Source organism: Colletes latitarsis, chromosome 3 (assembly GCF_051014445.1).
Source record: "Colletes latitarsis isolate SP2378_abdomen chromosome 3, iyColLati1, whole genome shotgun sequence".
NCBI lineage: Eukaryota > Metazoa > Arthropoda > Insecta > Hymenoptera > Colletidae > Colletes > Colletes latitarsis.
In genome coordinates, this window is record NC_135136.1 from 41883098 (window position 1) to 41906079 (window position 22982).

At 40.1% G+C, this 22982-nt stretch overlaps 3 protein-coding genes across 4 annotated transcripts; 1 reads left to right on the forward strand and 2 right to left on the reverse strand.

Moving 5' to 3' along the window:
* Positions 1–84: 84 nt before the first annotated feature.
* On the reverse strand, positions 85–6631 carry LOC143340226 (TWiK family of potassium channels protein 7). 2 transcript variants are annotated; one of them, XM_076761918.1, is made up of 7 exons: positions 6035–6631; positions 1906–2037; positions 1642–1831; positions 1279–1494; positions 889–1038; positions 414–615; positions 85–274 (listed from the first exon to the last, which is right to left on the reverse strand). In XM_076761918.1, the coding sequence occupies exons 1-7, from the start codon at positions 6209–6211 to the stop codon at positions 85–87; spliced, it is 1257 nt and encodes a 418-aa protein (XP_076618033.1). In that variant the 5' UTR covers positions 6212–6631. The 2 variants fall into 2 exon arrangements, with proteins under 2 accessions (XP_076618033.1, XP_076618032.1); XM_076761917.1 differs by having other exon boundaries at positions 1906–2127.
* Positions 6632–10300: 3669 nt separating this feature from the next.
* LOC143340678 (TIP41-like protein) lies at positions 10301–12292 on the forward strand. The gene is made up of 6 exons (XM_076762908.1): positions 10301–10485; positions 10777–10955; positions 11021–11200; positions 11268–11490; positions 11581–11739; positions 11820–12292. The coding sequence occupies exons 2-6, from the start codon at positions 10780–10782 to the stop codon at positions 12012–12014; spliced, it is 933 nt and encodes a 310-aa protein (XP_076619023.1). The 5' UTR covers positions 10301–10485; positions 10777–10779; the 3' UTR covers positions 12015–12292.
* A 36-nt stretch (positions 12293–12328) lies between these two features.
* Positions 12329–22909, reverse strand: LOC143340679 (uncharacterized). Its single transcript, XM_076762909.1, has 5 exons — positions 19457–22909; positions 13338–19383; positions 13045–13224; positions 12739–12950; positions 12329–12666 (listed from the first exon to the last, which is right to left on the reverse strand). Exons 2-5 carry the CDS (start codon positions 13510–13512, stop codon positions 12358–12360), a joined length of 876 nt encoding a protein of 291 aa, XP_076619024.1. The 5' UTR covers positions 13513–19383; positions 19457–22909; the 3' UTR covers positions 12329–12357.
* Between the last annotated feature and the right edge of the window lie 73 nt (positions 22910–22982).

A 22982-nucleotide genomic window follows, 5' to 3' on the forward strand; every position in this document is an offset into this window, starting at 1 on the left:
TTCCTAAAGAAACAAGGAATAAGCAGAATAACCGAAACGTATTTCTTTTTAATGAAATTTAACAGCGATAAACGATCACAAATATTAGACGCTGGATTCGTAAATAACAATTTGCACTATCGGTTTGTTATTAGACTGTGCGTTTTGTGCCGTTGCCGCGATATCGCGTAATACGACCTCAACCGCTTCCTCCCAATCTCGATCCTTCGAATCCGCCCGATTAAACGAAGCCGACCATTTCAAACGTGGCATCGAGATCACCGTCAACACTTTCCTGTAATCAACAATTTTATTTTAATACTGAAATACGTAAGTACAAGGGCAAAAGATGTATAGTCGTTACGAGCCGTGCTTGCAAATTCCACTTAAGCGCAGGCAATGTATTAATATATAATTCGTTACGAAATAAATACCTGAGATCGGAATGGAACGCGGACATGTCACCGCCAGCGTGTTCGCCAAGCCTCCGCATGGCTTCGGCCAATGGTCCACTGAGTCTTTGCAATCGTCTCCACGATTGCGTGTATTGCAGCCTAACAAGTTCGATGATGGTGCTGGTCAACGCCAGGCCGACAAGAATGTACAGGGTGCACAGTAACGTGTACTTCGGCTTCTCTACGTACGTGCGACGACACGAAGCGTAGCTATAATAATGTACAAACACGCGCTACGCGGATACAAACACCACTATATCGCCTACACCGCGCGTACGATAATAGCTAACGAGGGAATGCAATTGTCCCTATAGTTAAATTTCAGTACAGCCATGCAATTGTCAGTTTTTCAATTTATCTGAACTAGGAAGAAGTTGGTCTTAAAACGAGGAGCTACTGTAACGCGATGTTATTAATCGCTGTCGGAGTGCAAAGTGCACGTTCCACTACTTACTCGGGACCAGATCGCCGAATCCTATGGTAGTCATGGTCACGAAACAAAAATAAAACCCATCGAAGAAGTCCCAGTCATCTTCCCACAACATAAACATGCCCGCGCCGCAGGCAAGGTACAAAAAGAGAAGCATGATCGCGGCCAGTGCTCCTACAAGAGAAATTTAAGCTCGTTCGTTGTTCGAAAATAAAATTTGCCTAACTCTGCACGATGTTTTAGACGCAACGAGGAGTTCTTTGGGAAGCAACGTCACGGCAAAGTGATCTTTAATGGCCCTATATTTTCCACCCCGTGCGAAGCACGCTTGGACACGCATACTCCGGACGTAAAATTAGTAATCGACTCGCGTTTCTTCGTTTTAGATTCTTCGAAGTCGACGGTCGAACTCACCGAGCGATCGCCTTCCAGCTAAATTTGTCGGAAGACAGGAAAAGGTAAAGCGAAACGGAAGCTTCGATTTCACGGCCAATCCGACTTTCACCACGGCTGCGGCGAACAGCTTCCCCCAATCGGCTATCACCGTCAACGTGAGAGGAATACCGACGAAAGCGAAAAATATACAAAAGATCCGCCCCCAGCTAGTTGATGGGACAACATTCCCGTATCCTAGAACACGCAATTATTAAAATAAAATCTACATAAGCGGATTCTACGCTCCCAAATCGATGGAAATTGGATAACTTCGAAACTCAACGCGTTTTCATGATCGACGCATGCATGGATTTAGAATAGATCATCGAATATGGTTATTACCGATCGTGGTAAGCACAGTGCTTGCGAAAAAGACTGCTTGAAGAATGCTCCACCTTTCAGACACGATCGGTGGCATGTCCACTGTGCCACGATCTTCTTGATCGATCGTATCCGCTACGAAACTGATCAACAGGCCACCTTGTGCCGCTTCTTGAACAGCCTCTTCGTAAGCACGTAATTTCACGCTGACCTGCAATCGTCTTTTGACATCGTATTCTTTATAATTCTAATAATAATAGAGCGATTCTTTGAAGGCTGACTTACCAGAGTTTCCAAATTAGACACGTCGGTGTTATTGGACACAGAGTCGACGAACGAACGCCTCGAAGTGCGTAAATTCGCGCGCAGATTTTCCAAACGCGCCAGTTCCGCCGGAAGCTCGATGTGCCGAAAAACCTGACAGCGAGGGCAACAGTAACAATAAAGTCGGTGGGTTTCGAACTTTGCGAACGTTAACGCCCAAATCCCGCGAACGGGGAAAATAGTCTGAAACGTGCAAACCATTTTGTCTAACGTCGACGAAAAGATTTGTGGCCAGCCGCGTTTGCGAACCACTTCAATCTCGAGTGGGCGTTACAACGTCGAGAAGTTTACCGTCGATACTCGACCGTATTTACCGAACGAATGTCCGGTTTACATTTCGATTGGCGTCATTGATCATTATTCCCTCTGAGGCTAAATCTTAAACATCGATCGTGTCAAGATGTTTGATAGCTACCGTTTCCCCATCAAACGAATCGGTCGAACCGAGAACTTAAAAATAAAAACGATGTTCATAAACGTTCGAGGGAAGAAGCAATTGCAACCGGCCGTGCGATTGGTCCGCTGCTAAAAATAAAGACACCTACTGGTAATCCAGACACGCGTTGTTATTTCTATAAATATTGCGTTCCGTGTAAACTCGCATAACTAAACAATTAGAAATGTATACGTTCGTCAATACGTAGAGCAACACTGATCGAACGCAACAGTCGATGTTTCTTTGTATATTTTCCAACTTTCAGTAAGACATAAACTGTGTCTTGATCGATCACGGGTACTTTATTGATCTAACTTAACACACGATGAATAAACACATATAAGAATTAAATTTTTATCTAAAAATACGTTATGTTTTTCTTATATAGAGTGTTCGGCCAACCCTGGGAAAAATTATAATACAGGATTCTAGAGGCCAAAATAAGACGAAAATGAAGAATACCAATTTGTTGATGGAGGCTTCGTTAAAAAGTTATTAACAATAAAATTCAAAAATTTCAAATCGTTCTGGAAAAATTATTTTCGGTTGCGGGGGTCAATTACAATCATTTTTGGTGAATAGACATACCCCCGAAATCCTACCCACTTCCGAGAAAAAAATTCGAGTAGGTGTGAAATTTTTCGGCGAAAAAAAAAAATTTCAAATCGTTTTGGAAAAATTATTTTTAGTTGCAGGGGTCAATTGCAAGCATTTTTGGTCAACAGACGTATCCCCGAAATCCTACTCAGTTTCGAGAAAAAAATTCATTACCGAAAATATAATTTCTGCCCAGAAATCGTTCCCTGAAATTTCATGCGAATCTTTAAAACACCATAACTCCCGAACGGATTGGACGATTTTAATGTTTAAAAAAGCAAACTACGCGTATTTTGATGGAGAATATGTACAAATCGCAAAAATATTCGAAAAGTTGGTCCTTGACCCCGAAAAATGAGGGAAACCCCATAAGAGTGGTTCAATATTCAAATAGCCATAATTCCTACAATAGTGAATATATTTCAATGAAACTTTTTTCTGAAGTAGAGCTCATGGGTACCTACAAAAAAGTATTAGACAACTTTTCTGTAGGGCGTCAAACAAAATTACTAAAAATGAAAAAGGAATTTTTAAGAAAAATCGACAGGGGGTAGGTAAAAATAAAAAAATTCGAATCTAATTCAGTTCCTCAACCAGTTTTCTATACATTATTTCATCTAATTAATTAGTTATAAACAATTTCTGGCAGTTATACTTATTTATTCTAATATTGCGCTAAAACTGACAAAGTGTCGCCATCTATCGGAATGTTAGAGGAAGTATCTAGGGAACTGTCCCCTCACCCCCCAAGGTTTGGTGCACACGAATAGTATCGCCATCTAAGAACAGGTTTTGAACTAAAAAAGTTACAGCTACTCCTGATACGCAGTATGTACCTTAATTATTCGTTAATAACTCCTTTTCTGGGAATAAAATATGAACTTTTAGAATCGAAGCATATAGTATAGACCCTTGGCAACATTCAGGGATACTATTATAATTTTCACACCTTCTGGAATTTTTTCTAGAAAGTGGGTAGGATTTCGAGATCGATTACAATAATTTTTGGTGAACAAAAATTATTGTAATCGATCCCTGAATGTTGCCAAGGGTCTATACTATATTCTTCGATTCTAAAAGTTCATATTTTATTTCCAGAAAAGGAGTTATTAACGAATAATCAAGGTACATATTGCACATCAGGAGTAGCAGGAGTGGGGGTAGCTATAACTTGTTTAGTTCGATACCTGTTCTTAGATGGCGATACTATTCGTGTGCACCAAACCTTGGGGGGTGAGGGGACAGTTCCCTAGATACTTCCTCTAACATTCCGATAGATGGCGACACTTTGTCAGTTTTAGCGCAATATTAGAATAAATAAGTATAACTGCCAGAAATTGTTTATAACTAATTAATTAGATGAAATAATGTATAGAAAACTGGTTGAGGAACTGAATTAGATTCGAATTTTTTTATTTTTACCTACCCCCTGTCGATTTTTCTTAAAAATTCCTTTTTCATTTTTAGTAATTTTGTTTGACGCCCTACAGAAAAGTTGTCTAATACTTTTTTGTAGGTACCCATGAGCTCTACTTCAGAAAAAAGTTTCATTGAAATATATTCACTATTGTAGGAATTATGGCTATTTGAATATTGAACCACTCTTATGGGGTTTCCCTCATTTTTCGGGGTCAAGGACCAACTTTTCGAATATTTTTGCGATTTGTACATATTCTCCATCAAAATACGCGTAGTTTGCTTTTTTAAACATTAAAATCGTCCAATCCGTTCGGGAGTTATGGCGTTTTAAAGATTCGCATGAGAATTGCATATCAGGATTAGCAGGGGGTAGCTGTAACTTGTTTAGTTCGATACCTGTTCTTAGATGGCGATACTATTCGTGTGCACCAAACCTTGGGGGGTGAGGGGACAGTTCCCTAGATATTTCCTCTAACATTCCGATAGATGGCGACACTTTGTCAGTTTTAGCGCAATATTAGAATAAATAAGTATAACTGCCAGAAATTGTTTATAACTAATTAATTAGATGAAATAATGTATAGAAAAATGGTTACGTAACTTAATTAGATTCGAATTTTTTTTTTTACTTTAGAATTAAAGAAATTAAGGAATTAATGGGAGAAAAGTAGAGCAAAGTAATTTTTTATATATTAAATAGTTATTAACAAATATCTGAAGTTGGAACATTTACGGCTGTACCACTGTCGACTTTAATGGATGAATTATCAATTTTTCAACAATGACATACATATTTTGACTATTAGAGAACAAAGTGAACATCCCTAACAACATTCAAGGGCCAATTTTACTACGCTCCTTGCTCTAATTAATTAATTATTAGCGATAGATCCCTAAAGTCTATTGTTTAAAAATTATTTCTAGTTGTGAGGGTCAATTACAATCATTTTGGTTATTACACATACCCCCGAAATCCTACGCATTTTCGAGAAAAAAATTCCTTACCGAAAATATCATTTCTGGCCAGAAATGTCTGTCCGAATTTTCATGCGAATCTTTAAAACGTCATAACTTCTGAACGGATTGGACGATTTTAATGTTTAAAAAAGCAATCAACGCGTATTTTAGTAAAGAATATGTAGAAATTATAAAAATATTGGAGAAGTTGCTCCTTGACCCCGAAAAATGAGGAAAACCCCATAAAAATGGTCCAATTTTCAAACAGCCATAACTCCTACAATTGTGAATATATTTCAATGAAACTTTTTTCTGAAGTAGAGCTCATAGGTACCTACAAAAAAGTATTACACAACTTTTCTGTAGAGCGTCAAACAAAATTACTAAAAATGAAATAGGAATTTTTAAGAAAAATCGACAGGGGGTAGGTGCCTAAATTTTCCGGTGAAAATAAATTTTTTTTTATCGTTCTGGAAAAATTATTTTCGGTTCTGGGGATCAATTACAAGCATTTTTGGTCAATAGACATGCCCTCGAAATCCTACGCACTTTCGAGAAAAAAATTCAGTATGGGCGGAACTTTAAACGTTAATAACTTTTTAACGAAATCTCCATCAACAAATTAGTAGTCTTGATTTGTTTATAGAAATATTTGACAATTTTTAAATTTATCTTACGCACCAAACCGCCAATTGCCGTGTACAACATTAGGGTAATCAAAAGTCCCACGTGTCCGGCGGCCGCTTTGACCCTTTGTACGTACTCCTCGCGGAAGAATCGCCTCTTTTCCACGGTCTCGTTAGCGACATCGCTTTCCTGAACAAGTTCCACGTTAAAATTTGCTTTCTTGGTCGTCATTTTAAACGCGTGCTTCTCATGGACCACGTACCACCCGCGCCGCCCAACCAGAACTGATCATGTTCGCTCGAATCTTCCACAATCGCCACGGTTATTTCCGTATGAAACGGAATTCAATTTTCCACGACGCATTTGGAACATGATCGGTATTGCTCCTTGAGTGCTCAGACGGTTCTGACAGACCCCAACCGACAAAATAAATATCGCTTCATCGCTCCGCGCGAAATCGGACACTTTGTGAAGTACAAGCCCTTGATTTATACAGAAAGCTTTGAAATAGATTTAGGGTCGGATTAGAGTTTCCAAGGCTTGTAATCTATGTAGATATTTTTAAAATGGAACATGTTTTTAACTTTAAATTTATGGAAAATATTCTAGTGTCTTTAATCTTTTTACCGAGTTCGACGATATTTGTAAGTATGCTCGATTGAAAATTAATTGAGAAGAGCCTGTACAACTTACATATTACTCGGTAGTCACACATACGATCCTATAGTGCCGCTTTGATATTACCATAGACGAGGTATACGAGTAGACCTTTCATCTTATGGACTTTCTCATGGATGGTGATAAGTTGAGAAACTATTCACTGAATTAATATTGATAGGCAAACAGCTGTAGTGTTGCGTAAATACATGCGAGTTGACTATGGAAGAGATTAAAATACATTTCTAAATCAGTTGGTAACGTTGCGAATGACACGAAAATGGTAATGGGGGTTCGAGATCCCATAAAAATGAGCCGAAAAAATACATTGGGTGAAAGATCTACTCGTATACCTCGTCTTTGACAATAATCTAGAAAAATAATCTAGCGAAGAAGCACTATATTTATGATGACCTATGCAAAGCAGATCGCAGCCAATTTGCTAATATTATTTAGTTTTTAATTAATAATTGCATTACCCAGCTAAGAGTATTACGATTATTACTTAAACCGATTCCCAACCACCCTCCATTAATAAAGATCTTCTGTGGCCAACGATCGTTGGTCAAAGAAGAAACAAACGAAAGTGCAACAGAGAGTTGAAAGAGTTTTCAAACGAATTTGTCTTCAAATAAAAATAACCTGCCTAACATAATGGTTAACCAAACACCTGCCTAACTATAAATCTAAATTCCTTTATTATATCAAGAAACAATTCTAAATTCGCAGCCATTAGCTCGGTGTCACCCACGAAGAATAACTTTTCTATCGTGGGTGACACCGATTACCAGGTCTCACCACGTGGAGGTTGCTGCGAGTGGAGACCCGAAGGGAGATAGATGGAATCCAAGTTCCATCGATCTCCCTTTTACATTCTTAGAAACTAGATTAGTCATGCCAAGTAATTATTTCGTTTAAAAAGGGATGAAGCTAAATTATGGGATACGCGACGCGACGCGATGCTGAACCGTGCAGCAGATCTTCGGATCGAATCAACACTACCCTTGGTAGATTGATTCCTATTTCTAGAAATCGATCTATCATTGGCAGGCGATTAGATCTTTCGGACAAACTGGACGGCCGATCACATGTTCCGTTCGACGAAACAGTGGTGACCGAAGCAAGAAACGAGAGAACGAGTCGAGAGAAGCTATTTGTTAAATAATTACTTGGCAACATTGGGAGACGCATACAATAGGGACTTAAAATTAACGTCGAAGCTCAAGTCTAGTCAAGTTGAAGCTAAAATTCGGACGTTAGAAGGAAACAAAGTTCCTTGGATGTTAGTTTTACCAAGCAATTATGTGATTAAAAAGAGGGATGAAGCTAAATCGTGGGATACGCGACGCGACGCGACGCGATGCTGAACCGTGCAGCGGATCCGAGGATCGAACCTACTGCCCTTGCTAACTCGATCTCAACAAGAAAACAGAGAACTGCAACTCTGAATCGAGGTCTCCATTTCTCCAACGCAACCCGCCGGGAGCCCGAAGGACCCGACTTAGGCTGTCTGACAAAGAGAGAGTACCTGAGACAGTGTCGACTTCCGCTGGAAGGTATGCGTTTCCGCAGAATACGGAAACTCCACACCTTCCAGCGAAGTGCCGTTTTCCCTCAATCAAGCTTACCAAGGGAAGGCGATTAGATCTGTAGGACCAGATACACGGCCGATCACATGTTTCAATCGATGAAACAGCGGTGACCGAAGCTAGGAACGAGGGAACGAGAAAACGAGAAGCTACTTATTGAATAATTGCTTGGTAAAACGCGAAAATATGTACAATAAAGATATCTTCGACGTTAATTTTAAGATTCGCGACGAAGCTTAAGACTAATCAATTTGGAATTAAAAGTCCCTCGATGTCCTTGCGATTAATCTAAATTTAAACTGAAATCAAAACTAATATTTATATTAGTGAGATATGGGAGGAAACTAAGCAACCTATTACAAGAATTTAAGCTGAAACATAAAAATAAAAATCTTATATTAATCAGTGTCATCGAAACAAATATGGTATATGCATCGACACAATGTTATAGATATCAAAACGAACATTCGTAATAATGGAAGAAACTTTGATCAAGATACCAGATTGAATCAACACCAAATAATCAAACGAAATGGAAGAATCAAACAAAGTACCTCCGCAGATTATTACGAGAATTCGAGAACAAAAACAAAGATGGAGCAGAATTGAAAATCCAACGATGAAATCGAAGAGTGAAAATATCCAAGAATTAAACAAAATTATTGACATCAAAATTCATACAAAAATATGCAAACAAAAATGGTATATGATACAACACAATCATGTCAATTCAAAAAATGAGGCAGTAATAGAAATAAAGGAGGACAACATAATAATCGGATAAAATCGGACAGTAAAACAACACCGAATTATGACCAAACAAATAAAATAAACCGGTCAATTTTGTGATAATAATATAAACAAGTAAAGTGAACTTACTACTTGTTGAGCATTAGTTACCATTACGAAGGAAGCAGCACCAGAGGTCCAGCTGTAACATAAGAAACGATTCGTAATTTAGCAAAAGCGTTAGACAGTTCCATAACGTTGAATTGGTATCAAACGACAAAATAGAAGTGGGGAGAGCAATTTTAAATAGTTCTTACCAGTGGTCATCACGGTCCGGCACTGGTCAGTAGTGGTCAGTAGTGGTCAGTCATCGGATCTCCACTGGTCAGCACTGGTCAGTAGTGGTCAGTTCTGGTCAGTTCTGGTCAGTTCTGGTCAGTCCTGGTCACTCCTGGTCACTCCTGGTCCCCCCAGTGGTCGGCACTCCACGAATGGCCTGACTTCGGCCCGCGAGACCCGGTTCCCCTGGATGCTCCAGGGGTACTGAAGAATTTGTCCAGCGGTAGTCTTCGAGTGGGAAAGTCGAAGAGTGGGGAGACAATGTCAACGTGAAGACTTAAGAACCGCTTGGTCTAGAGAACAATACTATTTCGATTGGTCCCATCTCTTGACCATTTCTGGATCTTCACTGGATCGCTGACCTTAATGTCCACCTCGCTGTTGACCACCAGTGACCATAGTCATTGTTGATCATCGACCCATTAAAACTATTACGAAGATTAAAGCCTTCTTACGAGGATCCCCTTACAATTTGATGCATGATCTTTTTAACATTTTGTTCTACTTTGGAAGAGAGTATCTCATGTTATAAAACACTCATGGTACAGCGATAGCGTTTATCCCACTAACGATAGGTCTATTCTTTACCTCGGATTTCAGCTGTTTCGAAAGGAAGAAAGAAAGACTTACATTCGCCTTCTTTCTTGAATTCCCGAAGCTGTCCATGCGTAAATACATGTGAGTTGCGGTGTACGTATCAATGAGATACATCCTTAGGTATTTTAATAATCTTGAAATTTTTAAATAATCTTAATCGATTGATTTTTTCCAATGAAATTAATCGATTAGTGTCCAATTATGAACCGTACAGCTTTCATTCCGTTAAAAAATAATAAAATTTCTGTAATTTAATTTTCTGTCTCACTTCCTCTTGTGTTCATTTCTAAATCTGTTGGTAAAGTTGCGAGTGGCACGGAAATGGTAATGGGGTTCTAGAACCTCAGAGAAACGGGCCGAAAAAATACATTAGGTGAAAGGTCTATTCGTATACCTTGTCTGTGACATTGCACTCGATGCACTGCCGATAATGCAGTACTGTGAAAGATCTGTAATCATACTGAAAAGAAATTTTCAAGAAGAGAAAAGGGTGAAAGCTTAAAAGAAAATAGACACAAGTAGTAAATAACTGGGAAGAAATCCAGGACGTTCACTAGACATTAATTTAATGACCAAGTTCAGCTGATATTATTCGTAAGTATTTTTTGTAAATAGTATGACAGGTTATTGTATACTATCAATAACTGTTCAATATATTTAGAAACAGATTGAATAACAATGATCTAGAATAATAGTACTGTCACAATGTGCAATACAGCTCAAACAAATACTGTAGTATAATGTGTATCTTGACAGAAGAAAACAGCATCTATTTAGTTGCTATATGCATATAAACCAGTAAATTTAATTTCGTCGATGTTTGTGACGTTAAATCGAAGATAATATTGTTATTTAACTTATTTTGATCGCATTTTATACTTTTAGGTCATGACAACTGTGAAAATTCATGGTGGAATTGATATCTTACGTTTGCCTGTTAATGAAGATGAATGTGTTCATCCACCATGGCACATTAAATATACACAGTCTCATATACTACATTCTAAATGTTCCAAAAGTGAAAATGGCTGTAGCGAAAAGGATAATCCATGCCAATTTTGCATGTATGACTTTAAATTTTATTCAAATCTAAAACCACTATATTTCAATCATATAATTAATTTAATAGTTTCAGCCATACTTTAGACCTACCACACATGCCAGACATGGTATTTCCAAACAATATATTAATTTTAAAGCATCAAAATGGTGCTGACATACACTTTAATGCTTTAGATGCCTTGAAAACTGTTTCAAATGGAAAAGTTAATGTACAACTAGCATGTGCAGAAGCTTGGAAAGAGTCTAGGTGGAAATATTTGTGTTCCCCATTTTATTTCTTGACACAGTTACAAATAAATATTGTTTTGAAACAGGTCAGAAACCAGTGAGTTTTTGGAAGAAAAAATAAAACCATTCGATTGGACATTTACAACTAATTACACTGGAACAGCAGCTAATTTTAAAGTTCAAGATACTAATGAGAGAATCGATATGGATAAATTGAAAAAACGGGAGAAAATTTTATTTTATAATGATTTAACACTGTTTGAAGACGAACTTCATGACAATGGTATTGCAGTTTGCTCTGTGAAGATTGTAAGTTAGCAAAAGTATTATATGCATACACGCTAATTGAAAAAGAGTATGTAATTGGATTCACTTTGATGTAATGTTTTTATTTCACAGCGTGTTATGCCCAGTGGGTTTTTCATTTTGCTAAGATATTTTCTGAGAATCGATAATGTAATGATAAGAATAAACGATACTCGGATTTATCATGAGTTTGGGCAGGACTATTTGTTGAGAGAGTATACAACAAGAGAAGCGAAGGTTGAAGAAATACGCGTAAGTAGCATTCTAACCTAAACAAGATTACAAGTATGTTCATATTTGTTTGTCCTTAACGATTTATTTTACTGTTTTAGGCTCCACCTTCATTCTTTATAGAACCAAGCGAAATAGCACCATATTTACCGTTAACCGGAAGCTACTATCACAAATTAATAATTCTTCCAAACAAAACAGAGTCAGTCACAAACAATGCATTGGTTAATGAACAAGTAAATGACGATGAAGTCGTTAGCACTAGTACAAATAAAACAGACAATTCTGTTACTTAAAACTAGCACATGCATCGAAAATATCAAAGTCCACAATAATTAATAAATAAACGTCTACTGATAAAATTAAACACTGTCAGAATTTCAGGAGCAATAGAATAACTATAAAGTTTGTACGCGATTCACCGTGACATCGTAAAAGCTTCAATTTTTTTAAAGTTCTCTTGAAAACTTTTAGTCGAAACATTCGGAATTTATAATATATTAAATATAAGAATAGAGCATACAAGTATTGTTTTATTGTTCAGATCTAAATAAAGGCTTTTTAAATAATATAACGTTATCGTATATCAAACGTACATGTACAATAAGCACATAAACCCTCCTGTTCTCACAGATACTTTTATACCTTTTCATTTTGTGAAAAGATCTCTGGTTCATTTGGATGTTCATCGTATCTTCTTCGAACAACAGTGTTCAACCATAAACACAATTTAGCATTATAATCCTTCTCTTTTATGCCTATTGCCTTGGTCGCGAGAAAATGCAATTTTACATTAGATAATATTTCGAACGTAATTTCTTTTTCTGGCCTTTTATTGAACATAAAATCAAGTGCACAATATCCTATTGCATGCACATAATCACAACGATTTATTGGCATCCCCAATAAACCATTGTTAGTCTCTAATGACCAATTATGTTCAAGAATCTACATAATAATTGCACAAATTGTCATTTTACTTTTTATCTGTCCCGTATTAAGCAAAAATCTCTTACTTACAGCCATATCACGTATACTTGTACCATCAGGATACCTGAACTCTGGCCGTGGATTAGGGAAATGTTTTGGACATACATGATGTTTCAATAGTTTAGTGTTCATGGTCTTTGCATAATTAGAATACTTTTCATCGATCATGCATCTTTCCTGATGTTGCATTTCAAAATACTTCTTCTCAAAATAAACAACAATGGATCCTGTACCATCATCAACTACAAAATTTTTTTAGGACAAGAACAAATACTTAAATATTTTTCTGAAATACCCTGTATAATAGAGCTTGATAATTACATTAATTATATTTACTTCGGTATTGATAAAATTTGGCATCCTCGTAAATAGACATTACAAATCCCACTATTTCGATTTTACCTATTTTAATGTGTGGCATGTTGAGGGGATGAAATTTTACACAATTATTTTCCAAGTATGGTACAAATCTGTTCAATTCCATTATCAAGAAAGGTTCATATATTATTATTTTACCTAAACCGATTTATCGTGGTTTTTATATTGTTACAAATACAAACTAAAATAGGTACTGATCCGTTCAAGGACAAAACTTATTCTTCGTAAAAATAAACATAACATTGATATACCCTTAGAATCTTTCTTCTTTTTATGAATGACCCATTCTTCCTTTTCAGAAAGATATAATGGAAAATCATAATCTCCACTATGTGAAACGAAATCTGGTTTTATTTCTTTTGGCAGATCTGTCCAATCTACTACATGCGACGTTTTCGGAGTACATACACTTTTTTCAGTGCACATATCGTTACAATTCTAACCTTCTACGAACTAACTAACTAACTTTTACACTTTAAAGCTCGTTATTTAATGCGTGTGTCGATAGAAATCAAACGTACGCAATAAGAAAATTAGCGGGAAAATATCTTCGGTTACTGATAGGGGAAAGTTCAAAACACTCCGAACTCAACCTTTGCCTGAACTATACTGAATTTCAAGGTTCGACGTTAGGGTGCGTCATTAGTTCAATTTCAAAATCGTAATCATAGAAAATAATTCGTTGATTGCATCGTTTCTATCTAAATTTTTCAATGCAAACGAAACATATCTTTAAGCAAAAACCTGTTACAACGATATTATTATTATTTATACAAATCTAGCCATTTAAATGTTAACAAATGTCCTTTCTTTTTCTTTAATATCTTCCTTTGTTATATTCGAGACATAAAAACAGAATATAAGTGTAAGAAACGTTGCTTTTTACAAAAGCAAAGTGATAGGACGAGTTTTACAACCTAACCCAACTTACAACGTATCTTAAACATAAGATGAACGATAGGACACAAGAAATTAAAGAAATGTAACTTTAATATTAAATATTTGGAAGATGTATAGGTACCTATGAAGTGTTAAATGAATAAGACAGACACGTAGGAAATGAAAGTTTGAAATTTGGTAGCGTGACGAGTAAGAGTACAAAAATGGTGATCAATAGCTGAATGATCGAAGAAGGGGACACGTTGTATTTCCTTTTATTAGGATCGTAATTGCTGTTACCAGTCGTACTGTATCACGATCGACTAACACGGATCGGGTCCCGTGTGCATTGTTCCTTTACACACCGTTTGACCTTGAGAAGGTCACGCCTGTTACACGCACCTCGCATTCCACGAATCCCCCGCGTTCCATTCTTCGCGAGCGTACTTCGATAAGCAGTAACGTCTTATTCTTACCAGTCGGTTAATAAATACGTGACTTTTGTCAATTAAACTCCGTGCAAACAAAACAAAAATGATTCAAAGACTAGAAAATGTTGCACTCTACGATGCTACGCAAGAAACGTATCTCACGTTTACAAATTGAAAACAATTTCAGTCAGATTGAGGGAAATATACTTGTTCTTATTTATGTGTTTGCCGCTGTGCGTATAAAAAAAAAGAAACGTGATTTATTCTAGTCGAGCCACCGAGAAGGACATCCTAAACCCCAAACGCGGCAAGGGGATGCGGCAGATAACCATTTCTGGCTTAACTATCGGAATAAAAAGTAGAGAAGGAAAGGAGAAGCGAAGCGAATGAATCGTTGATCGTCCGACATTGTGTCACGGTACATGTATCTCTGCGAAAGAGACTCGAGCAAAAACCGTCCAGCTTCGTGACACGGCAGAAGAGGAAGGAGCTCGAGCAGGACTAGCACCGAGATTCTTTTGGATAACTTTAATCTTGTAAAGCAACCGCAAGATCTAAGAGAAACTAGTATCATTAATAATATAATTCTCTATCTGTATGCTTTCGAAGAGTTCCTCCTTTTTATTGGGTTTTCTAACAACTCTCATTCGAGTTCTTGTAGGCAAGCGTCGTACACCTTAACCAATTTTCATTAGATTGAATCAGAAAGTAGACTCCTTGTTCAGCCTCGTATATGAACTAATTTTAATCAGAAGAATCTGTTACAACCATTTTCTTTCTTTGTCATAGTTCTACAAGAAGTACGTTAACCGGTTACTCTATGAAACTGAATTGGGAGAGAACTGGAGCTCGCGAGACGGTCGTTCCCATCGCTGGGCATCGCTACCTCGCACGCTACCATGATGCGTAGGTGTTTCCGGCCGGCTGAAGCACGGGCATCTGCCTCGGTCTCTCAGAACGCAAGAACGAAAAGGACAGGAGAGAGAAAGAACGGGATATCGAAGCGAGGAGGAGCGAGCGAATAAGGGAGCCAGGCGGGCAAAGCGAGAAAAATAGAGTCCGCCGGCGGGCAGAGCGAGTGGAAAAGCAGGATGCGTGGTGGAAGGACGGCAGATAAAGAAAGCATGGCGTGAGAGAGAGGGAACGCTCGGCCGGAAGCAGTTACTCGTGCGATGTAACGAAAATATCAGGCGTCCGTTTCGCAATCGGCCTACCCGCGTTCGTCGAGTTTAATATAGAACACTCGCATGCCCTGTCGCGAAAACATCACGCTAACGTCGCTAAGCGCGCGCCGCTATCGCGTTTATCGCGTTATATCGAAAATTATCGTTCCTCTTTCTCGCGCGCCTCCACTTCCAGCCTCTACGAATTCGTTGACGGTCCGCGCGACCGTTCCTCGCGCCCGAACAACGCGCATAAGTTCGAACAGCTGTCGCGTTTCATCGACGTCTCGATTTCTTTCCGTTAAGGGCGGATCTACTATGAAACAGGACCGGGACTATTCGAACCTAGTCATTGATATTTAAATTACATTAAACACTGGCTAGGAACTGCTTGAACACCCTGTATGCAATAATTGTGATCATGTTCTCTGACCAAATGCTTTCTTGAAACCAGTATACGCCAATAATACTTATTTGACCGTTGTTGAATATTACTAGCTATTTCCTGCGACTTCCAGTGGCGGATCCTGGGGGTGGAGCGATGGGGCCCTCTCCCACAAGTTATATAAAATCTTTTACATTACATATTATAAATGTTTCGAGTATGGACTTGTATAGATCCTTCTGTGACGTTCTCCATCTATCGTCCATCGACTTTACAAAGAATTCGAGGAAGCGCTGGGGATATATTGATACAGGGGGTGAGATTGTTTTTCTCTTGTGGTTTTAAAGTCGTTCCAAGCTTCGACTATTAAACACGATAAGATTTGATAGCTTCTAAACCGATACCAGGAAAGTTGTGCAACACAGTTACCAGCTTTTTTCCCCTTCGTCGCGACGGCACGCGAATCCACACGACGCAGACGATCTCCGTGGGTCGATTCGCTCGTCTCGACCGCGGCGTCCCTTCGACTCGAATCTCGCGCGGACGGCGTTCCGTGACCTCGGTCATTCTAATCTCTCTTTCATGCTAATAAATTTCTGTGCAGCGTATCTGTGTATAACGTGGCTTAATCTGCCCTGCCGGCTCGTAAATCATATTCGTACAGCCGATGGCTCTCTCGTGGATCTCTTTCCTCGCGACCTTGCATCCTCCGCTGTCCTGACGCGATAATAAATTCATACGGCGGATACCCGTAAAATCTCGCTCCACCTCTATCTGCCTCGCGGACACGTTTCTTTCCCTTCTTGTCGGATATTTCGCTGCTTCAATCCGTTGCTCGATAAACCTGACCAACCGTAAAAGCGTTCGCATACCGGCGATCGTTTCGCTCGGTCCGAAATTCCTCGAAATTCGCGTCGGATCGCAAAATGCGCGAGGTAAAAAGCAGAACCTCTCAGAGATCGATCGAGGCGCGGTTCACTTGCCTTTTAGAAGCTAATGTCTATACGAAGAAATGTCAAAAGGGGACAAATATATGCTCGTCACGAGTCTTGTCCCCCCCTGTACAAGCGCCGTCGACTTTTCTGAAAAGTTTATCGACGATTCGCAGACCTCCGATACCCGTTGCTAGTTCCATCCGTCCTCGTTTCACCTACCACAGAGCAAACAAACAACCAATCAATAGGACGTTCGTAGAACGACACTAGAAATATCACACGATTCCTGGAATATCGCGAGCATTCCGCGAAGATCTCCGTATCAATCTCGATTCTTTCCCTGGCCGCATTATTGACCGGTATTTTTGCGTTTCCGGGACGATGCACTTGGCGAATGTCTACGTAAGTACAATGACTGCCTCTATTAGGCTGGGAGCGCATCGAATGTCGCTTTTTTCCTTCCTTTTCTCTCGAGTTTAACCCTTTCGTTCCTTCTGGAGTGGTCTCGTATATATCTGAACCTTCAACAATAAATGAACATTAGAAGGAAAGTTTTTGATGGGTAATTAGTTTTAAAAAAATAACCAACGACCATCGCTCCAAAGACCAAGCAGATGCAATAAAACTTTCAAGTTCCACGGTGTCCTCTTCGCGAGGCTATAACTTCTTTAAATCTTCAAGCATCGTCGTAAAACTTTAACGACTTAATTTTAAGGACCGGAGAGCTTTCAGAAAATGTGATTCGTAAAGAAAAAACCCGTCGATTTTTCATCAAAAACGAGCCAGAAGCCTGCCTCGACGTCGAGATCCGTTCGTCTACAGATTCTGTCGAACAATCGGTCCCTTGTGGCCTCTCTGTTTATGGTTGGTCCGGCGTCGTGTGACATGCAGCCTTTCGTTCCTCTTCTTCCGTGGCTGCATGTCACCGTGTCACGCCAGACCTTATCTGCACGCTTTTACGACTGTTCTTCCATTAACGATTACATTATTATCAGGCCGTTGTATCGAGTTTAACGCATGCCACCGGAGATTACCGGCGCGTAGAACTTTTTCGTCGGTTTACCACCCTCGTCTGGCTTGCCAGCATCCGCTCGGCCTCGTATCCTTCGTCGAGACCGATACGATAAGTGCCACGTATCGTGCCGCGCAACGTCCCGATAGTTAATTCGTACCGTGAAATTACCGTGTTGTGCGTGCACACGTACATTGTATCGGGGAGAAAACTAGTTTCGAGCAGGAAAGGGTTAAAGGACGTCTCCCGGTAGCGTTGACTTCTTCGAACGTGGTTGAACGAGTCGCTGAGGCAGGCAAAAGCAAAGCAAAAGTAAGCCAGGCCAATCTTCCCTCGTTGATGCGTTCGTTCGACCGGAGAGGAAGGGATAAGTAACCGGAGGTAGCGATGGCCTCGAGACTCTTCGAGTCATTTAGGTACAGTCGAATCAACGTAGTTTGTAGTATGTTTACGTTTAATTACGATACGGTAGTTACTCCATTATGTAGCTTCTTTTACAACATCCTCTCTGTAACGTTACTTCTCTAAGAACTAACGAGTATCCCTCTTACAGCATGATTATTTCTTTAATACTGCTATCAAAAGTCTTGCTCTTTTCTTATACAAATTTCGTCCACCGTGCAAGCTATACTTTTCAGTCGAGATCGCCTGAAAATTGGGTAACCGCAAAACGTTTGTCCGTAATGCAAGGTAGATAATTAGCCATCCAGTTTCTGACGGGGCACCCTGTATAGGTAAATCGCTCGAAAACTTGCAACAGAGGGAATTGAATGGCCATCGCTAACCGGATGAAGCCGGAGGAAGAGGGAAGGGGATTGTGTACAGGTCTCGGCATCGAAGGTGGAGCCGAACGGTGGGGAAGAGGCCACTTCCGGTCACGTGACAACACTGGACCAGCCAGCCTGCCACTTTTCTCTCTTCTTATTTTCGGCTCCGACGTCCCTTCCCCCCGTCCCTGGCCCCTCTAACCACCCTTCGACCACTCCTCAGCCACGTCTTCCTCTTCTTCGTCTTCTCCGCCTTGATTAACTCGAACCGTCACGAATCGGTCACGAACAAGTGAAACAGATGGCGGAGCGTGCTCTCTCTTTTTTCATTTTCCCTTTTTTTTTTTATTCTCGCCAGCTCGTGGAATTTTCGTCTCCGTGCGTCGACCGTTTCGCGTTAACTCCTGGACCGGAAGTCCCCCAGAGAACGTTCCGCTCGCCCATCGATTTTCTACTAGATCCCTCGACCCGTCGTTCACGGTTTCTAGCGATTTCATTGGCAGACTAATCACTGCATTGCAATTTTTAAGAAGTTTCAATGGAAATTTATTTGTACCTTTTCACCAATCAATGTAAAGAAGTGTTCGTAAAATATATGTAGGTCCGCCATTGTACTTACGTTTGAAGCTCGGGTCTCGGTGAATTTATCTTAAACCACGTACGCATCGAATTTAGATTAAACCACTGGAACTTAGGCTGACCGTACCAACGTTCACGCGTTCTCTCTGAAAATGTCGAATAAAATAACGACGATAAAAATAAATGAAATCGAGAAAGTATATATATTTGCTTACTAACTTTATTAACAATTGCCGGTATAAACCTGAATCTACTAACAATTAGATAACAACATGTGCGTCAACGCATTCCTATGGACGTAACGAATTCGCATCAACCGGAAGTGAAGAGTGTGGAATTTCTGTTTTCGTTTTTTTCTCCGAGTTCTCGTCGTCGTAATACAATAATATACGTATACAGACTATATTTATATATATATATTATTATCATCAAACGTAAAAACGCGTTCAGCTTGAGGCGAATTTGTATCGATCGTCCATCAGGGGTTGAGGGGAAGGGTTGTTGTTTGGGGGTGGGGAAGTTAATACACCGAATTGGTACGTTTTTCTCGTTTTATACATCGTTTGTTCACTCTCACTTTCTCTCTTTCTCTCTCTCTTTCTCGCGCGCGCGCGTGCGTTTTAGATATCGTACGTTCGTGTACGTAACATGTACATAAAATAAAAAACGTAGGTACGTCGATGTTTGACCGCTCTGTGCAACGAGGGCTGAGGATTTTTCGTGTAAAAAGTTTTCGAAGCTTATAATTTATCTGGATGGTGGGAGTTTTCTTTTTTTATTAGGGAAAATTGAAGTGTGTTTACTAAAATGTTTGGAAACCACTGGTCTAAGCAGAGTAATCGGTTTTTCATTCTTTCTCTTTGCTCTCCCTTTCCCCTCCTGTTTATGGATCTTCCCTTTCGCGACGATATTGGTCCAATTACGCGACAGTCTCTGTTTTTCTCGTGATAATTGTTTCCTTTTCTCCCCGATTTGTCCGTGGCACGGTGCAACCTCGCTTCTTGCACCTATCCGCGTTACGGATACTTGCAACGGGATCGCTGTTCACGTTCCTTCGGCTGTGTAGTCGAAAACCCACTCGAGTTCGACCGGTTTCGAGGACAGAGTCTCGAGATCGAGAACAACTCCGCGTGAAATTTGACTGTTTCGATATTTTTCGCAAGAAGAGAGGCACAGCATCTGCGTTTGGAAGGACACCTCGATCGAAGGCTGCCGCTGCCCTAAGTACGATGCGACAACGCGAACGTCGGAAGAGGGAAAGCAGAAAAATAAAAAGAAAAAAAGAAAGAAAGTGACGTTTCGACGATATTGCAAATTAATCGGTGGATCGAATTATATGCCCGCGGGCGCAATTTTGGCTGTTTCTCGAAAGCTACTGACTTCTCAGTTCGTTAAACAGAAATGCATAAATATATATATACGTACGCGTGTGTGTGTATGTGTATGTATACATAATATTTATATATATATGTATGTATATATATATATATTTACAAGACATATACAGAGCATATTAAAGTTAATATTAATAAAAAGTTTTTGTTTCGCTTGGTGAGACACGCGCACACACATACGCACGCACGCAACCACGCATACATACATGTATGAAACATACACGCAGGGACAGGTATGCTCGAAACATCAATGGGATCGTTGTATGCGCACGGTGGGACCTCTCTCATTGATCATTTTGGTGATCGTTTCGTTTCGGAGCTCGACGTTCCGTAGTTTTCAAAAACGTTGTGATATCTATTTTTTCGACTGATGATTGCCTTCTAGATACTTTGTTCCTCGCGATTAGTTATTTTACGTGTAGCGGAAAAATTGAACGATCGACCGAGAAATGGTATCGACGACAATGGCGCCACGTTGACGCGCAATAGATCGCGCGCTCGTGTCAGAATTATTTTCACTGCGTTTCCGATCGAGCATATTACGCAACGGAAGATTAAATATTCAAATAAGAAATTATTTATGCATTTGCGCTATTTAAATAACGCGGATACTGATGTATTTAAATACTACATCTTCCCGTTGGCTGGATTCTAGTCACGCGCACGAACGATCCGTCGCGGTGATCGAGATCGACGATTCGTAGAAAATCATAAATGATCTGCATGAATATAAACGCGTATAAATACTGTTGTATATAGACGTATACGAATAGACGTGTTCGAATAATATTTTACGAATGATTGAACGACCAAAGAGCTCGAATATTGGAATACGGAAAGGTACGACAGGAAGTCCCAGCCCCGCTTCGCGAGAACGTGTAACAGCTTAACAGTAGCGAGTGTTACTTTGAGTTGCTCGTCACGGTGTTACGCGATTCGTAAAAGAACATTCGATCAACAAACGCACACATTTATACCTCGAGAGTTCCGCGACTTGAATTAAAATTGTTTACATCCATTCGGGTCGCGTATCTTCGTCTTGGAAGCGAAAGAGGATCGATTTCGAAACGTAAAGTCACGATCTCACTTGTAGGATTTTAAAAAATGGGATCACAGGTCAGTCTAATAAAATGAATCCTACTTCGAGTGGAAATTGAAACAGTCTACAGTTCTTATTCGTAATTGTTAAATTTGTTTCTGATTCTGAGAGTGCAGAACGCGAGTCGAGGGCCGCCAATCGCGATCGTTCGACGCGTTCACCGCGGGCGGTGATCTTTTCACGATCTATCGTCGCTAGCTCGATCGCGAACGCGCGAACGTTTCGTTTCTTCGGACATCTCGCTACCTCTTCGCGGGTAACGAAGCGAGCGAGCGATCGGAAGAAACATCGTTCCAATAATCTTTGGAGTGATCTCGTTGATAAACACGACTGCAACCTCGATGTTCAATTACGAATAATTGAATGAAAAGACACTGAATCGAAACAACCGTCCTTCTATGAAACTAGAGAGGGTCTACAATCTTGAAGGAATCTTTTAAACAGAGCGTAACGCTTTCGAGAAAGTGGAAAGGTGGCTTTACGTTTGTCAAAGTCGATAGTCGATACCGAGAACGTTGCGTAATCGTTTGCCCGTTCGGATTGAAGGATTCGCGGGACTCCGAGGGTCGTTTTCGTCGGATTTTCGAGAACAATCGAATCGAAGCTTCGAGGAGACGGTGTCTCGAGAAACGTTGTCAGCGCGAGCGTTCTTTAACGATCGAGCCCCGCGAGGCGAGCAATGGAAGGTTAACACACCTTGGGCCGCGTGGGAAGCGCTGTTACCGTGCAATTAAACGCCGCGCCTCGGCCTCTGGCGGCGAATCAGCGGCCTCGAAAGCGTTAATTATTCCAAAAATCTTGCTCAAGAGAGAGAGAGAGAAAGAGTTTGCCCGGTACTCCCGACTAACGAGGAAAACGATTACCCGGTACGTTAAACTCGGCGTTCGTTAAGGCGAAGATTCTCGTCGCGTTTCCTCTATTTGCCATTCGTCGCGGATTGGCAGCCGTACCCCGGCGCTCGCCGCGGAACAATTATTAATTAAACTCGCACACACGACTAGATAATACTGGAAAAAAGAAATTAATAAACGCGTTCGTCGCGGAGGAGCTGGATCTGCCCCCGTTTGCGTTCGTTTGGAGGTACGTCGCCTGCCGTTTTGTCAGGGATCTATGATAGTTTCCGAACTCGAGTGCACGGAATATGAATTTAGAAAATATCAACCGCAGAAAAGACGTCGTCGGGAAAATATTAACGCGTTGACTGCCATGATAGTTACTGGTAACTACCATTTCAAAGTTGCACGCGCATTTA

Coding starts and splice junctions, on each gene's coding strand:
- LOC143340678 (XM_076762908.1), top strand. CDS start 10,780: ATGACAACTGTGAAAATTCATGGTGGAATTGATATCTTACGTTTGCCT. Junction 10,956..11,020: donor AATCCATGCCAATTTTGCAT/GTATGACTTTAA, acceptor TTAATTTAATAG/TTTCAGCCATACTTTAGACC. Junction 11,491..11,580: donor CAGTTTGCTCTGTGAAGATT/GTAAGTTAGCAA, acceptor TTTATTTCACAG/CGTGTTATGCCCAGTGGGTT.
- LOC143340679 (XM_076762909.1), bottom strand. CDS start 13,512: ATGTGCACTGAAAAAAGTGTATGTACTCCGAAAACGTCGCATGTAGTA. Junction 12,951..13,044: donor CAAATTTTATCAATACCGAA/GTAAATATAATT, acceptor AAAATTTTGTAG/TTGATGATGGTACAGGATCC. Junction 12,667..12,738: donor CAAGTATACGTGATATGGCT/GTAAGTAAGAGA, acceptor ATTATTATGTAG/ATTCTTGAACATAATTGGTC.
- LOC143340226 (XM_076761917.1), bottom strand. CDS start 6,211: ATGACGACCAAGAAAGCAAATTTTAACGTGGAACTTGTTCAGGAAAGC. Junction 1,495..1,641: donor CACTGTGCTTACCACGATCG/GTAATAACCATA, acceptor TGCGTGTTCTAG/GATACGGGAATGTTGTCCCA. Junction 1,039..1,278: donor AGCTGGAAGGCGATCGCTCG/GTGAGTTCGACC, acceptor TTTCTCTTGTAG/GAGCACTGGCCGCGATCATG.